General features: G+C 49.9%; 1 protein-coding gene across 2 annotated transcripts in view; it reads left to right on the top strand.

Annotated features, from left to right (window-relative positions):
- Positions 1–16759, top strand: part of TESK1 (testis associated actin remodelling kinase 1) — a 500668-nt gene that overhangs the window by 286457 nt on the left and 197452 nt on the right. For both annotated transcript variants that reach the window (XM_085628037.1, XM_085628044.1), the window contains exons 4-5: positions 3863–4009; positions 6969–7051. In XM_085628037.1, coding sequence (XP_085484163.1) covers positions 3863–4009; positions 6969–7051 — 230 coding nt within the window. The remainder of the gene's footprint in view (positions 1–3862; positions 4010–6968; positions 7052–16759) is intronic.

Genomic DNA, 16759 nt, shown 5'->3' with positions numbered 1-16759 from the left:
GTCATGAATGAACCCCTAAGGAATAGATGTTCATGCATACTTGATGAGTTCTTGGAGAAATCAATATTCAAGCTGAGGGAAATTCCTAAAGGCTTAAGGGTCTGGTTTTCCAAGAATTCGTTGTGACGTGGATGGACGGATGTAGGTGGCCATGCCTGTATTTGGTTTGTACGGAAAATGTCTAAATAAGGGCCGGATTTCTATGTCCAAATAAGGGCAATGTGAATTGTACCTATATAAGGGCATAAATCTGGAAACCTATCTGCGGAATCTAAATCTGCACCCAACACAGTGTCTAGCTTGCTGCACTCAATGCTGCTTTTCATAGTTATGAACAGGCTTAGCCAGGGTCCAGCTCGCACTCGATACTGCTTTTCATAGTTATGAAAAGGACTGGCCAGGTTCCAGCTCGCACTCGATGCTTATTTTCATAGTTATGAACATGACTAGCCAGGTTCGATGCTGAATTTCATAGTTATGAACAGGACTAGCCAGCGTCTATCTCGCACTCGATGCTGCTTTTCATAGTTATGAACAGACCTTGTAAGGGTCCAGCTCGCACTCGATGCTGCTTTTCATAGTTCTAAACATGACTAGCCAGGGTCTAGCTTGCGCTCCAATCTGCTTTTCATAGTAATGAATATGACTAGCTAGGGTCTGTGTCACACTCGATGCAGCTTTTCATACTGATGAACATGACTAGCCAGTGTCCAGCTCGCACTCGATGCTGCTTTTCATAGTTATGAACCAGACTAGCCCGGGTCTAGCTCACACTCGATGCTGCTTTTCATAGTTATGTACAAGACTAGCCAGTGTCTAGTTCGCAATAGATGCTTCTTTTCACAGTTATGTTATGTTATGATTAGCCAGTGTCTAGCTCGCACTCAATGCTGCTTCTGATAGTTATGAACATGTCGAGCCAGGATCTATCTCGTGGTCGATGCAGCTTTTCATAGTAATGAGCATGACTAAGCAGTATCTCTCGCTTGATGCATTTTTTCATAGTAATGAGCATGACTAACCAGTCTCTAGCTTGCGCTTAATGCAGCTTTTCATAGTTATGAGCAGCACTAGCAAGAGTCTAGCTCGCACTCTATACTGCTTTTCATTGTATTTAACATGACTAGCCGGTGTCCAGCTCGACTTAATGCTGCTTTTCATAGTTGTGAACATGACTAACCAGTGTCTAGCTCATGCTCAATGCAGCTTTTCTTAGTTATGAACATGACTAAGCAGGGTCTAGTTGCTCTCGATGCAGCTTTTCATAGTTATGAACATGACTAACCAGGGTCCAGCTTGCACTCGATGCTGCTTTTCATGGTTATGAACATGACTAGCCAGGGTCGATGCTGCTTTTCATAGTTATGAACAGGACTAGCCAGGGTCTAGCTCGCGCTCGATGCAGCTTTTCATAGTTATGAACATGACTAACTGTTGTGTAGTTCCTATAAATCCCCAGGACCTGCGCGTTTTGGATGACCTAAACTGAGGGCTTGGTGTCCCAACCACTTCCAGACACCCCCGCAAGATAGATCAGCCATTAGAACAGCTAGCTCTACAGTGCCACTACCACCCCCCGTATCTTACAACGGTGTAGGTAGTTCCTTGCTACCACTGAACATGACAACCCTGATTCCTCCGTGATCGTGGAAAGCAATACAGTACTTTTCGCTCAGTCACTCATGCTTGCCTTTTCTCACTAAATACACAGGATGGCTATTAGGATGTTTCAATAAGTATTTATTGGTCTAGAGTCAGTCTTGTGTAAAACATATTTGCTACGACAATTAGGAGACAGAAGCATACGAAAAAGATTGCAAGTACCAATATAAGAAGATACATTTCTACCATAGTGCTAATAAGATGAACAAAAGCAGTTCAGATAAAAACAGTAGCACTTGCATATCCCTAAAATGTTGCCCTAAGCAATTTGCCTAAATGTACCTAGCCTAGATCTGTATGTGTAGCATGTATATGTAGCAAAGAAACCCCTGGGGAAGAACCATCCCCCTCACCTGATGGTTGGGAATGAAGGACCCCATCTCTGCTTCGAGCATGACTCCCCGCAAGGGATGTCAGACCACTGTGTGTCGAAGATTCAGCATGCAGGACCTTGTGTCAGCTTGGAAGGAATTCTCTTCTGATTTGCAGGGGGAAATAAGGGTCTTGTATACTAGAGTGGTTACTCCAGGGTTTATTCAAATGTTTTGAAAACAATCATAAGTATTTTTCCAAACAAATGCGATCATGCACAGCGGGCTGTTGGCCAAGGATGAAAAAAGTGGTGACCCTTATACAGAATAATTATGCCGTGCCTGAGGACATGTTTATGTACGTCAGGTACAGAGATTATGATAGAATACTAAGAGCCTGGTGTCAAAGAGACAGGAGCAAGTTACTAGGCAAAAGGTCATCTGTTCAGAATCGTTACTGTTATGTGGATGGAACAATGTATGTAAAAAGGGGTATACATGACGGGACTAGCCTAAAGGACATGACATAACCAGTGTCTAGCTCGCACTCGATGTTGATTTTCATAGTTATGAACAGGACTAGCCAGGGTCCAGCTCGCACTCGATGCTGCTTTTCATAGTTATGAACAGGACTAGCCAGTGTCTAGCTCGCACTCGATGTTGATTTTCATAGTTATGAACAGGACTAGCCAGGGTCCAGCTCGCACTCGATGCTGCTTTTCATAGTTATGAACAGCACTAGCCAGGGTCCAGCTCGCACTCGATTCTGCTTTTCATAGTTATTAACAGGACTAGCCAGGGTCCAGCTCGCACTCAATGCTGCTTTTCATAGTTATGAACAGGACGAGCCAGGGTCCAGCACGCACTCGATGCTGCTTTTCATTGTTATGAACATGACTAGCCAGGGTCTAGCTCATGCTCAAAGCAGCTTTTCTTAGTTATGAACATGACTAACCAGTGTCTAGCTCGCACTCTATGCTGCTTTTCATTGTTATGAACATGACTAGCCAGGGTCTAGCTCATGCTCAAAGCAGCTTTTCTTAGTTATGAACATGACTAAGCAGTGTCTAGCTCACTCTTGATGCAGCTTTTCATAGTTATGAATATGACTTACCCGTGTCTAGCTCGCACTCGATGCTGCTTTTCATAGTTATGAACATGACTAGCTAGGGTACACCTCCCGCTTGATGCAACTTTTCATAGTTATGAACAGGCTCACACTCAGTGCTGCTTTTCATAGTTATGAACATGACTAGCCATGGTCTAGCTCATGCTAGGTGCTTCTTTTCAGGGTTGTAACAATGCTGACTTATCTCACCCTCTAGACTTGTTCTCCCAGTTGTAAACATGGTTGGCAGGTGTCTAGCACTTCCTTATGCTTGTTGTCCGCTTTGAAGACACGGATGGCCATTCTCTAGCTCACCCGCTTTGCTTGTTTTCAGAGTTATAAATCTGGCTTCTCCTGCTCTAGAATCTGGCTCACGCTTGATGCGTAATTTCAGAGCTCTGATCATTGCTAGCCAGCCTGCAGCTCATGTTCCATGCTTGTTTTCAGAGTTCTAAATATGGCTACCCACACGCTAGGATTTCGTTTTTACTTGATTTCAGAGCTCAGAACATGCCTGACCAGCATGCAGCGCATGGTCCATGCTTGTTTTCAGAGTTCTAAAAATGGTTGCCCACTCTCTAGCATCTAGCTCGCACTTGATGTTTAATTTAAGAGCCATGATTATTGCTAACCAGCCTGCAGCTCACACTCTAGGCTTGTTTTCAGAGTTATAATTAATACTGAGCACTCTATAGCATGTAACTGGCACTTGATGCCTAATCTCAGAGCTCTGCTCATTGCTTGCCAGACTTCAGCTCACTGTTCATGCTTGTTTTCACAGTATATCAATGGAGGGAACCTGGAGCAGCTTCTAGACAGCCCAGAGCCGCTCTCATGGTCTGTGCGCATCAACCTGGCACTGGACATTGCAAAAGGCTTACGGTACCTGCACTCCAAAGGTGTCTTCCATCGGGATCTCACCTCCAAGGTAGGGAAGCGTCCTTCGCACATCAACATCTCAACAAATAGCATACATCTTTTCAGTACACGTTCTTCTCTGTCCCTGGGTAGTCTTTTGCTGCTGTAAAGTTCCCGTAAATGACACTGATCTGTAAAGGTAATTACAGTGGCTTCCCCGAAATTAAATAGGACAAAGCCTGCAGCCACTGCATCCTGAGTCTCCAGTGTACCCAGCATACCACTTTTCCATCACTTGCATACATTTATCATTCTATACCCTGATCCCCTTACCACACAACCAGCCCTTCAACCCAGTAGAGCTCCCCTCACTGCAATATCAGCATGCATACCTGGTAGAACTCTCTTCACTGGTTTCAGCACAGTTTCCTGGAAGACATCCTCTTACTGTTGTGTCAGCATGCTTACCAGGAAGAGCTCCCCTCACTGCAGTGTCAGCCAGCTTACCAGGAAGAGCTCTCCTCACTGCAGTGTCAGCATGCTTACCTGGATGAGCTCCCCTCACTATAATGTCAGCATGCTTAACTGGAAGAGCTCCTCTCACTTCGGGGTCAGCATGCTTACCCGGAAGAGCTCCCCTCACTACAGTGTCAGCATGCTTGGCTGGAAAAGCTCCCCTTACTGCAGGGTCGGCACGCATACTAGGAAGAGCTCCCCTCACTGCAGTGTCGGCACGCATACTAGGAAGAGCTCCCCTCACTGCAGTGTCCGCATGCTTACCAATAAGTGCTCCCCTCACTGCATGCACACTTACCAGGAAGAGCTCCCCTCACTGCATGCACGCTGACCAGAAAGAGCTCCATCCACCTTTACCAGGAAGAGCTCCCCTCACTGCAGTGTCAGCACGCTTACCAGGAAGAGCTTCCCTCACTGCAGTGTGGTCCCATTTACTAGGAAGAGCTCCCCTCACTGCAGTGTCAGCATGCTTACCTGGAAGTGTTCCCCTCACTATAGTGTCAGCATGCTTACCTGGGAGAGCTCCCCTTACTGCAGTCTCTGCACGCTTACTAGGATGCACTCCCCTCACTGCGGTGTCGGCATGTTTACCAAGAAGAGCTCCCCTGACTGCATGCACGCTTATCAGGAAGAGCTCCCTTCACTGCATGTACTCTTATAAGGAAGAGTTCCCCTCACTGTAGTGTCGGCATGCTTACCTGGAAGAGCTCCCCTCACTGCACTGGTTGCATGCTTACCCAGAAGAGCTCCCCTCACTGCAGTGTCAGCATGCTTACCTGGAAGAGCTCCCCTCACTGCACTGGTTGCATGCTTACCCAGAAGAGCTACCCTCACTGCAGTGTCAGCATGCTTACCTGGAAGAGTTCCCTTCACTGCAGTGTCAGCATGCTTCCCAAGGAGAGCTCCCCTCACTGCAGTGTCAGCATGCTTACCTGGAAGAGCTCCCCTCACTGCACTGGTTGCATGCTTACCCAGAAGAGCTACCCTCACTGCAGTGTCAGCATGCTTACCTGGAAGAGTTCCCTTCACTGCAGTGTCAGCATGCTTCCCAAGGAGAGCTCCCCTCACTGCAGTGGCAGAATGCTTACCAAGAAGTGCTTCCCTCACTGCATGCACGCTTACCAGGAAGAGTTCCCCTCACTGGTGTCAGCACACTTATCTGAAAGAGCTGCCCTCACTGGTGTAAGCATGCTTACCAAGAAGAGATCCCCTCACTTCAGTGGCAGCAAGCTTAACAGGATGAGCTCCCCTCACTGGTGTCAGCACACTAACCGAGAAAAGCGCCCCTCACTGGTGTCAGCACACTTACCAAGAAAAGCGCCCCTCACTGGTGTCGGCCTACTTACCAAGAAGGGCTCCCCTAACTGGTGTCGGCCCGCTTACCAGGTCGGGGTCCCCTCTCTGGTGTCAGCACGCTTACCAGGAAGGGCTCCCCTTACTGCTGTGTTGGCACCCTTACCTGGAAGAGCTCCACTCACTGGTGTCGGCACACTTGCCAAGAAGAGTTCCCCTCACTGGTGTCAGCACACTTACCAAGAAGGGCTCACCTCAGGTGTCAGCACGCTTACCAGGAAGGATTCACCTCAGTGGTGTCAGCACGCTTATCAGGAAGGGCTCACCTCAGTGGTGTCAGCACACTTACCAAGAAGAGCTCCCCTCACTGCAGTGTCAACACACTTACCTGGAAGAGCTCTCCCAACTAGACTCTCCACGGATACTGTAAGTCAGAGGTGTGGGGAGTTGAATGTTAGTTAGCCTAAGGTGGAACAGTGAAAAGACTTAAACACATGAACCCATTTTGGGTTAGCTACAAGACAACAGGTTTTGTCCCAAGGGATCATGCACAGTTTGGTAACACAGCACGCGTGCAATGTTCGGAGGGTTATACAGAACTGTATTTCTTTGGTATGGTTTCCTCTGTAATCCCATGGCTCCGGTTTGAGTAGGTGCCGCTAGGCATGATGACGAGCCCTGTGTTTACTTTTAGGGGGTGTGCCCCTAAATAGACGTCCCAGTGCTGCTAGTGAAGCCTCTTTAGAATGGTGGCCCCAAGACCCCCTACTGATCCACTGCGATGGTGGTCCCAAGATCCCCTACTGATTCACTGCGATGGTGGTCCCAAGATCCCTTACTGATCCACTGCGATGGTGGTCACAAGTTCCCTTACTGACCCACTGCGATGGTGGTCCCAAGTTCCCTTACTGACCCACTGCGATGGTGGTCCCAAGTTCCCTTACTGATCCACTGCGATGGTGGTCCCAAGTTCCCTTACTGATCCACTGCAATGGTGGTCCCAAAATCCATCACTGATCCACTGCGATGGTGGTCCCAAGATCCCTTACTGACCCACTGCGATGGTGGTCCCAAGTTCCCTTACTGATCCACTGCGATGGTGGTCCCAAGTTCCCTTACTGATCCACTGCAATGGTGGTCCCAAGTTCCCTTACTGACCCACTGCGATGGTGGTCCCAAGATCCCTTACTGATCCACTGCGATGGCCTCTTTCTTTGCAGAATTGTCTGGTGAAGTGCGAGGAGGACGGCTACATGGCGGTGGTGGGGGACTTCGGACTGGCAGAAAAGATCCCCGATTACAGGTGAGAGTGAGAGCCCCGAGTGCTTGGCCGCTGTCTTGAGACCACCCAGTCCGCATGCGATGGATGTGCTGGGACGTCCTGGGCCTCCCCACAGACCCTGCTCCTCAGTGTTAAAAGCTGCGCCGAGGTGGCAGGTGTTCACCTTGGGTGATTGGAGACTGGTGCTTGGGTTGTAGTTTTGGTGCTCTGACATTTGCGGTATCCGCAGCCCTGCTCAGTTTGTAGGGTGGAGCGGAGTGTTAGAGGATATCCCGAGTATAAATCATAATAATGAATCCATTTATGTTCACGTTTTCCCCAAGCTGAGTTGTGTAAGAGATGTTATCCAAGACAGAGGAATGCATTGCACCCCCATCAGTACATAAAATGCCACATTAAATTGCCCGACTTGAAACAGAAACATTGAACAAATATTCAGCTTCTGGACCCCACTGTGTGCAGATTAAAAAGGTGCATAGCGAGTTGATGTGGTATGTTCCATGCCTTGTATGTTACTCTAATACCTCTCTGTCTGTACACTGCCCGGGTAGGGTGGACATTATAAGCGAGAGCTGCCTGCTGGATCTGGGTTCTGCTGTGACTGCTCATGGGCGGGGTTTAAGGATCCTGTGTGCAGAGTTTGTAGTCCTAGAGGTACAGACCCACATTACTGTGTCTAATCCCAGAGTCAACACAATGGGTGGATGTTTTTATGGCCCTCCTAGATGTGCACGACATCCTCACTGGTCATTGGAAAGGTCCATTTAGAGGTACTTTCCTGAAGAGCATTGCTTCTGTAATAATCTCTCTGGGCGGGTGTGGGAATCAAAATCTTGTTATCGAATTGATAGGCACTATATCCTATTTGACTTTTTCTGGAGCGGTCGATAGGTGCCTAGCGTGCGTCTTGTGCTGCAGCTCTAGAAGCATCTTTTCACAAAACAAGTGTTCGGTCTTGTGCGCTGTGGGGCTTTGACCCGTCTTGCTACACCATTAACTAACAATGGCCTTACACAGGATCATTTGGGGGTTTGCCTTTCCTTGGGGTGTGTTTTGGTGTCAGTCCTTATTCATGATTAATATTTTTCAAGCTAAGGGGGCAGTAATCCATTTTTAGAAGTACAGTACCTGGGTTTGTCATGCTTCCACCATCACCACACATGCACCAGTTCTTCCTTTCCATAGGAGACCCTCATTACCTATTTTTCTTAGGTGATTCATTATCTAAGTTCTCATACGATTCTCATTGATACCTTCAGTAGTTTCCTTACTGCTGTGGCTGAAGGAATCTTCCACCCTTGGTACAGTCTGTGAGCTCGCAAAGGATGGGTTTAAGGTGCAGGTGCTTGTTTTCAGAAGCGAGCCCTGCATATCTGTGCTTGTGTGAAGTATCTACTCCTTGTCCCAGGTGCTTTGAACTGGCCCTTACTTGTGACCCAGAGTGTCATCCGCCTGTCTTATGACTTAACCCCTTCGCTGCGGCGCGAATTCCGCCGCAGCGCTGGGGGTGTTTGGGGGGGTTGACGGCGCCGCTGTGCTCATGACGGAACCACGCCGTCATGAGTCACGGGTGAGCTGTTCTCATGACGGCATGGTTCCGTCATGACTCCACCCACTGCGCTAATCGCCCGCACAGGCGGGGAATTAGCGCCGCGTGGGAGGAGCGGCCGCCAACGGCCGCAGCATGACGGAACCACTCCGTCATGAGCAATGCGCACCCGTGGCTCATGACGGAGTGGTTCCGTCATGAGCGGGGAACGGGTTAAGCAGTAACCACCTTGTGGCTGATGGAGGTCAGCTGAATTCAGCAGGCGATTCCTGGCCAGCAGGAGGCAGCGCTACAGTCAAGCACTAGAGTAGTACCTACAGCGAGAACCTTGTGACGTCAGTTGAACTTCTGTGGAAGGAATGGCACCAGCAGGGCAATTCCCACCACCCACCTTTAATCTGCTTGTCCTTTAGATTCAAAGTAGGCCCATCCCTTCTCGGGGGTTGGCGAGTGCCTGGTGGTCCACCTCACATGCTGGCTGATAGCACAGTACCATAAGAAGGCGTGCTCTAGCTATGGTCAGGTAGAAGATTAGAAAGTACCATGAAGAGGCGTGCTCTGGCTATGGTCAGGTAGAAGCTTAGAAAGTACCATGAAGAGGTGTGCTCTAGCTGTGGTCGGGCAGAAGTTTGAAAAGAACCACGAAGAGGCGTGCTCTAGCTATGGTCGGGTAGAAGTTTGAAAAGAACCATGAAGAGGCGTGCTCTAGCTATGGTCGGGTAGAAGTTTGAAAAGAACCATGAAGAGGCATGCTCTAGCTATGGTCGGGTAGAAGTTTGAAAAGAACCATGAAGAGGCGTGCTCTAGCTATGGTCAGGTAGAAGCTTAGAAGTACCATAAAGAGGTGTGCTCTAGCTATGGTCGGGTAGAAGCTTAGAATGTGCGACATGTCTCCTGCACGTCTCCACATTCCGGCTCTGCACACTCATTAAGGAAGTCTATATGGGGCAGCATGACCAGACCCCTCTCTCTGTTGCACAGGTCTTAATACTACATTTAGGCGTGTTGGGCGGATGACAGTCCTTCCTTTCAGAACCAGAGTTTATGTGCTTAATTGTGAAGAAAATAAACATGGAAGTGCTTAAGGCCATTTTCGTTACATTTAGGAATTTTGCAAATTTGCAAAAAAATTTAACTTTTGTTGTTCTGTTAAGCTGCATAAAATGTATAAAATTTTTCCTTATAACATAGCCATGTTAATGGTACATGGAATTTGTTTTTCTTCTAATTAAAAATGACAGTACTAATTCTCAAAACAAGCTGAGAATGTATTTTCACAATTTATACTGGTTTAATAGGCGCCCATTTATCTTTATTTAATGTTGCAGCATGCGTGCTGTTGGTTAATGCAAAACCTGTGAAAACATTAAGCATATTTAGAAAGTTGTATACATTTTTATACACTATGCACAGTCCTGAGTAACTCACATATGCTTGCTTTCTATTTGTTGGCTTAATTTGTTTTAGGCTGCCCAGCATGTCTTTGCCCTTCCCGTGGAGTGTTGCCTGGTTACTATCGCTCATTGTATTTTTCCACGAGTACTCGCTTTCTGTAAACAGCCGTTCACATTTTGTTCTTACTCTTGTTACATTTGCTATGTATTCAGAGACAAATACCAAATGTCGGTCTCTGTCATCCGAAGGAGTTTGGTGATTACTTTTCTTTTGCTGACTTCAAAGTGAGAGGATTTATGTGACAATCTTGCTGGATACTAGGGGCAGGAAAAGAAAGGTTTTTTTTCCAAGCACACAACAAAATTTAAATGTCTGTAAATTAACTATGCAAATATTTTAGAATACATCCGGAAAGCACAAACTATGCACGTTTTAAAAAAACTTTCTGAAGTGTAGTGGAACTAAATATTTTAATACTACCAAAACAAATCAATGCACTAGGTGGTGCTATTTCCACACATTGCCGTTTGTGTGCTGTATAGATTTTTCAGTAAAGCTGTGTGTGCAACCGTAATGGTCATTTCAATTGAGAATGTGATTCTATTAGTGCACTACCACCCAGCCATGCTGAACAGCAGCAGTGCTTTTGTACAACATGGCTAAAACTCTTTGGCAAAGCCACTTGCTTAACTGTTCTATCTGAAAGAAACAATTTAGTTATAGATTTCTTACCTTAGAATTACCCCCAGGCGTCAGACTGGATCCGGAAAGTTTTTTCGTCTGGAGTAGGCTCTGCGTCCGTCGTCGGCGTCATGGTTGCTAGGATGACGTCGCGGCAGATACTTAGACGCCACCCTCGCACCCTGACGTCAGTTCTTTCTTTTTCCACGCCAGCCAGCGCAGATCCAGGAAGAGTGGTACCTCAGTAATTTTTTGACTAACTTTTTCTCGACTTTTGTGGACTTCTTTTTCAAGTCTGCGACTCTGAAGGTCCACGAGGGATGCCCGGTTTCAAGGCCTGCGTTTCCTGTCATCGCATGATCTCTGTGACGGATCCGCACCGCGTGTGTCTTTTTTGCTTGGAGCTTGACCACGACCCCAAGTCATGCTCCGACTGCCAGTCAATAGCGCCGAAGGCTTTGCGGGAGCAGTCTCGAAAGCTGCTTGAGCACCGACAGTCGGCTCCGCGCCGTTCGAGGTCTCGGTCGAGGAGCCATCACCATTCCGGTTCCAAATCTTCGAAGACTTCGCACTCGGGTCGGGTAAGTCGAAGCATAAGAAAAAGTTGAAGAAGCATCGTCGCTCTTCGACTTCTCCTCGTCGGTCGGCCGATCTGACGAGGCACGTGGGTGGTGCCCCTCCCGCGGCTCCGCGCACGGAGCCTGAAGAGTCGACTCGGAGTTTCCCTCCCTTTCCAGGACCCGGAGCGACTCCCGCCCAGCTTTGTACGTTCTATGAGGGGACGCATGCCATTTTGGGCAGACCGACCCTGCCGGCGCGCCTTCGGGCCCCACAGACTCGGTTGGGGGGCCTATGTCTTAGCTGCCAGCGGCTCCGGCGCCGCAGGCCCACCTTGGATCCAGGCCTGGATCCAGATCTGTGGCAGTTGACCTCGTAACACCTCCACTAGCGCCGCTCACGACGGCACCACTACCGCGCTCTGCGCTGTTGGCCCCCCGGGCCGGCGTCGACACCCGGCCTCCATCTTGACGTGGACACGGACCGGCGTCGTCCGACGCTGGACCTGGCGCCGCGTGGGGTTTTTGTGCCCCTGCTCACTCCTGGAGCCTCTTTTCAACCTCAGTGGCAACCAGATGATGAGGAGGACTGGAAGGGGTCAGGGGACCCTTTAACTGATCAGCTAGGTTCTGACCAGGACTTGAGAGAGGAACTGGAGGATGCCAGTGGTCTTGACACTTCACCTGACCTTGGCATGGTGTCTCCTCCTACTGTGGCTACGGAGGAGGGAGCGTTGTACGCATTGGTGTTGCGTAGGGCTGCTGAGGCGCTTATCCTCGAGCTTCCTACGGTAACTGTCAGGACTAACCTCCTGGCAGAGGTGCTTCAACTGGCTGCGAGCTCTTCGGAGCCCCTGCTGCCATTTAATGAGGCCCTCACCGACATCCTTTTGGGCACGTGGTCCAGGCCCAACACGGGGGCTCCCATGGACAGGATAATTGTCCGACGACACCGCCCGGCTCTGTACGACCCCACTTTCCTCTCCCAACACCCCACCCCGGAGAGCTTGGTAGTCCAAGCCTCCACTTCCAAAAGCGCCTTCCCTACCTCTCCACCAGAAAGGGAATCCAAGAAGCTGGACCACCTTGGTAAGAAAATTTTCTCTTCCACCAGCTTAGTACTGTGGTCCGTAAACACTGCATGTCTCTTGGACCGTTATTCCCACTCGATGTGGGATACGGTGGTGCAGGTGCTGCCCCAGTGTCCGGAGGAGGCCCAGGCAGTGCTCTCCCAGGCTGTTGCCGCGTTGTGGACTGGACACTGCCGACTCTCTGGGCAGAACTATCTCCACGTCAGAAGCGCTTCGTCACTAAGCCTGGATGAGGTCCACTGGCTTTTCAGGGGATGTCCAGAACACCTTGATGGACATGCCTTTTGATGGCCGTGGCCTTTCTGGCGACAAAGCAGACAACGCTCTAGAGCGTTTCAAGGACTCACAGGTTACGGCCAAGTCCATGGGCCTCTGCACTCGCCCTGCGCAGTCTACTTTTCGCCCCTTTCGTGGCTACGGAAGGGGTGCCCCGCTACGTCCCGCCCAGAGCCACAGGCCGTAGCAAGTTAACCAACTTTAGCGCGGCCGGAGACGTGAGGACAACCCTTGTGGTTCCGGGGGCCAGCGGGCAGGCCAGTCCACCAACCCCCCGGCCCCTTCCCCCCCACCTTTCCAGCGGCCCCCAAACCCTCCTAGTCTGATTTTTCAGGCCCATCAAATGCCAGTGGGCGGCAGGATCCGCCATCACCTTCTCCACTGGTGCATCATCATGTCGGACAGGTGGGTTTTGCAAATAGTCCGAAGGGGCTACTCCCTCTCCTTCGAGATTACCCCTCCAGCCATGCCACCGAGATACCACCGCATGTCAGAGGATCATCTGACCCTTCTCCAGCAGGAGGTTATGGCTCTCTTGGCCAAGGGAGCCATCGAGCGTGTTCCCGTCCCAGAAGTAGGTCGCAGTTGTTACTTCCACTACTTTCTGGTTCCCAAGAAGGACAAGGGCCTGCGTCCTATCTTGGACCTCAGGGGCGTCATTTGCTTCCTCCGGAAGGAGAAGTTCAATATGTTGACCCTTGTCTGCCCTTGACCCGTAAGACTGGATGGTAGCATTGGACTTGCATGAAGCTTATTTTCACATCCCTGTCCTGCCGGCCTACTGGCGTTACCTACAGTTCACGGTAGGCCACGAGCATTTTCAATTTACCGTGCTCCCTTTTGGCCTTACCAGCGCCCCTCGGGTGTTCACGAAAGTGATGGCAGTGGTCGCAGCTCATCTGCGCAGATCAGGGGTTCCAGTCTTCTCCTACCTCGACGACTGGCTTTTGAAGGCGGGCTCGCCCAAAGCAGTCGTCTCCCACCTCCAGACTAAGGCCGACCTCCTGCATTTGCTGGGGTTCTCCATCAATGTGCCGAAGACTCACCTGATTCCCTCTCAGAAGCTCCTCTTCATCGGAGCGGTTCTGGATATGGCGCTGTTTCGGGTCTATACTCCCGAACAGCCAGTTCGGGATATTCGGGCTATGATTCTGATCTTTCAGTCTCTATCTCTGGTTTCGGTCAGAATGACCCTGAAGCTGCTGAGCCTCATGGCCTCCTGCATCCAGCTGGTCGATCATGCCAGGGGGCATATGCGGGCTATGCAGTGGGACCTGAAGTTCCAGTGGGCGCAGCATATGGGGAATTTGTTGCGTCCAGATCTCAGAGGACACTGCACGGTAACTGCAGTGGTGGCTCACGAACCAGGATTGGGTCAGTGGCAGATCCCTCTTCCTTCCCCAACCAGACCACACTGTGGTGACGGACGCATCCCTACTGGGATGGGGCGGCCACATGGGAGAGGCGAAGAGCAGAGACCTCTGGTCTCCAGCGGAGTCTGGGCTTCACATCAACCTTCTGGAGCTCCGGGTGATTCGTCTTGCACTGAAAGCATTCCTTCCCTCTGTCTGGGGAGGAGTAGTGTAGGTGTTCATGGACAACACCACCGCCATGTGGTACTGCAGCAAACAGGGCGGGGTGGGGTCGTGGACCCTCTGTTAGTAGGCCCTTCGCCTCTAGACATGGCTGGAACATCAGGGCATATCCTGGTGGTTCAACAACTGGCAGATTCCCTGAACGCCAGGTCGGACGAACTTAGCCGCAGGTGCATGACAGATCACGAATGGCATCTTCACTCGGAGTTGGTGCAAGGTCTCTTTCGACAGTGGGGAGAGCCTTGGTTAGATCTATTCGCCACCTAAGAGAATGCGCAATGTCAGCAATTCTGCACGTTGGAATTTCTAAAGCGGCACTCACTAGGCGATGCTTTTCGTCGCGTGTGGAGTTGCGGTCTGTTGTACGCCTTTCCGCCTATGCCACTTCTGCCCGGAGTGCTGAAGATCGGGCGTGACAGGGCCCAAGTCATCCTTGTGGCTCTGGATTGGGCACGAAGAGTCTGGTATCCCAAGCTGCTCAACATGGCCATCGATCCTCCGATCAGACTGCCTCTTCGCGAGGATCTTCTGTTGCAGCAGCAGGGGACGGTCCTCCACCCAAACCTGTCCGGTCTCCACCTCCTTGCATAGAGATTGAGCTGCGGCAGTTGACTTCTTTCGACCTGCCTCCCGAAGTCTGTGATGTAATAGGCGTCCCTCTACAAAGACGGGATACGCCTGCCGGAGGAACAAGTTTGTGGCATGGTGCACAGCAAAAGCTGTGGATCCCCTTTCTGCCCCTCTTTCTGAAGTTCTTTTGTTTCTTCTTTCTTGAGCCCAGCAGGGCTCTGCTCTGGTCACTAGCAAGGGCTATCTTTCAGCCATCTCTGCCTTCCTTCGGCTGCCAGATCAACCTTCTCTTTTCAAATCCCCGGTAGTTAACCGTTTCTTAAAAGGCTTAACACATCTCTTTCCTCCACTCCCCTTTGGTATGCCTCAGTCGGACTTGAATCTTGTTCTTAACTATTTAATGTGCGCTCCCTTTGAGCCACTTCATAACTGTCCCTTAAGACGCCTGACTCTTAAGACTGCTTTCCTGGTGGCCATCACTGATAGAAGGGTAAGTGAGCTCCAGGCCCAATCTTCCAAACCTCTTTCCTGTCTGTCCATCCGGAAAAGGTGGTTCAGAGGACCCATCCATCCATCCTTCCTACCTAAGGTGGTCACTGCCTTCCACATCGGGCAGACCATTACTTTGCCCACCTTCTTTCCGCCTGCACATCCTTTGAAGGAGGAAAAGAGGCTCCACCGTCTGGACCCAAAAGTTGCGCTTTCCCTTCTGGATCGCACAAAGCAGTTCCGAAATGGATGACCAACTCTTTGTTGGCTATGTGGGCGCAAAGAAAGATCGGGCCCTACACAAACCCACCATTTCTCGATAGGTTGTTTTGTGTATTAAGGCATGTTACTCTCTGGCTAAAAATGAGCCTCCAGTCGGGCGACGCGCCTATTCCACCAGGGTGGCAGCAGCCACTACTGCCTTGGGAAGAGGAGTTCCTCTGCATGACATCTGTCAGGCGACCACGTGGGCATCGCTGCACACGTTTACAAAACACTTCTGCCTGGACAGCCAAGGCCGGAGAGACTGGTTCTTTGGCCATTCTGTTCTCCAGTACTTTCTGGTGTGATCTTGGTTTGCAGACCCTCCACCGGTGTTGGTATTGCTGGGGTATCTATTCTAAGAAACTAACGTGTTTCTTTCAGATGAACAAGTTACTTACCTTCGGTAACGATATATCTGTAAGAACCATTAGTTAGTTATAGATTCCTTACTGCCCCACCCATCCTCCCCGTTCTGTGCACTGATTTCTAGGGTTGAGGACATCCTTTCAGGGCCCTAGGTTTGTGCACCAGTGGTCAGTGTCTTGCATGGCTCTGCATTTCTGGTGCGGAAAGTCATGTGCAGAACTGACGTCCGCGCGCGAGGGCGGCGTCTAAGTAGCTGCAGCGACGTCATCCCGGCGACCACAACACCGACCGACGTGGAGCCGACCGATGGCATGGCTGACGAAAAAACTTTCCGGATCCAGTCTGACGCCTGTGGGTAATTCTAAGGTAAGGGAATCTATAACTAATTAATGTTTCTTACAGATATTTCGTTACCGAAGGTAAGTAACTTGTTCATCAGCAAAACTTAGGCTGGAGTAAACTGGCGCTCTGCTCTACTCTGTTCTACTCCACTCTACTGCCCTTATCCGTAGCCCTACAATCATGTCTCAGGCCTGTCACTACAGTGTCTGTGTGGTCAGTTTTAAAAGACCATGTCGACCTGGCAAGTGCACCCACTTGCCAGGTCCAAACCTTCCCTTTTACCACATGTAAGGCACCCTTGAGGTAGGTCCAAGGTAGTCCCATGGGTAGGTTGCAGTGTATATAAAAGGTAAGACATGTACTGGTATGTTTTACATGACCTGGTTGTGAAATACTGCTAGTTTTGTTTATCATATTGCAAGGACTCTCTCTCTCATAGGTTATCATTGATGCTGTCGAGTAACATCTTGCAAGTGTAACTTCCAATTCGGAACAGATAGAGATTTGAAATTTGGGGTCTCTGATATCACAATTTAAAAATACATATTTTAGCA

The sequence above is a fragment of the Triturus cristatus genome, chromosome 2_1 (assembly GCF_964204655.1).
Source record: "Triturus cristatus chromosome 2_1, aTriCri1.1, whole genome shotgun sequence".
NCBI lineage: Eukaryota > Metazoa > Chordata > Amphibia > Caudata > Salamandridae > Triturus > Triturus cristatus.
This window is presented reverse-complemented; position numbering and strand designations above follow the sequence as displayed.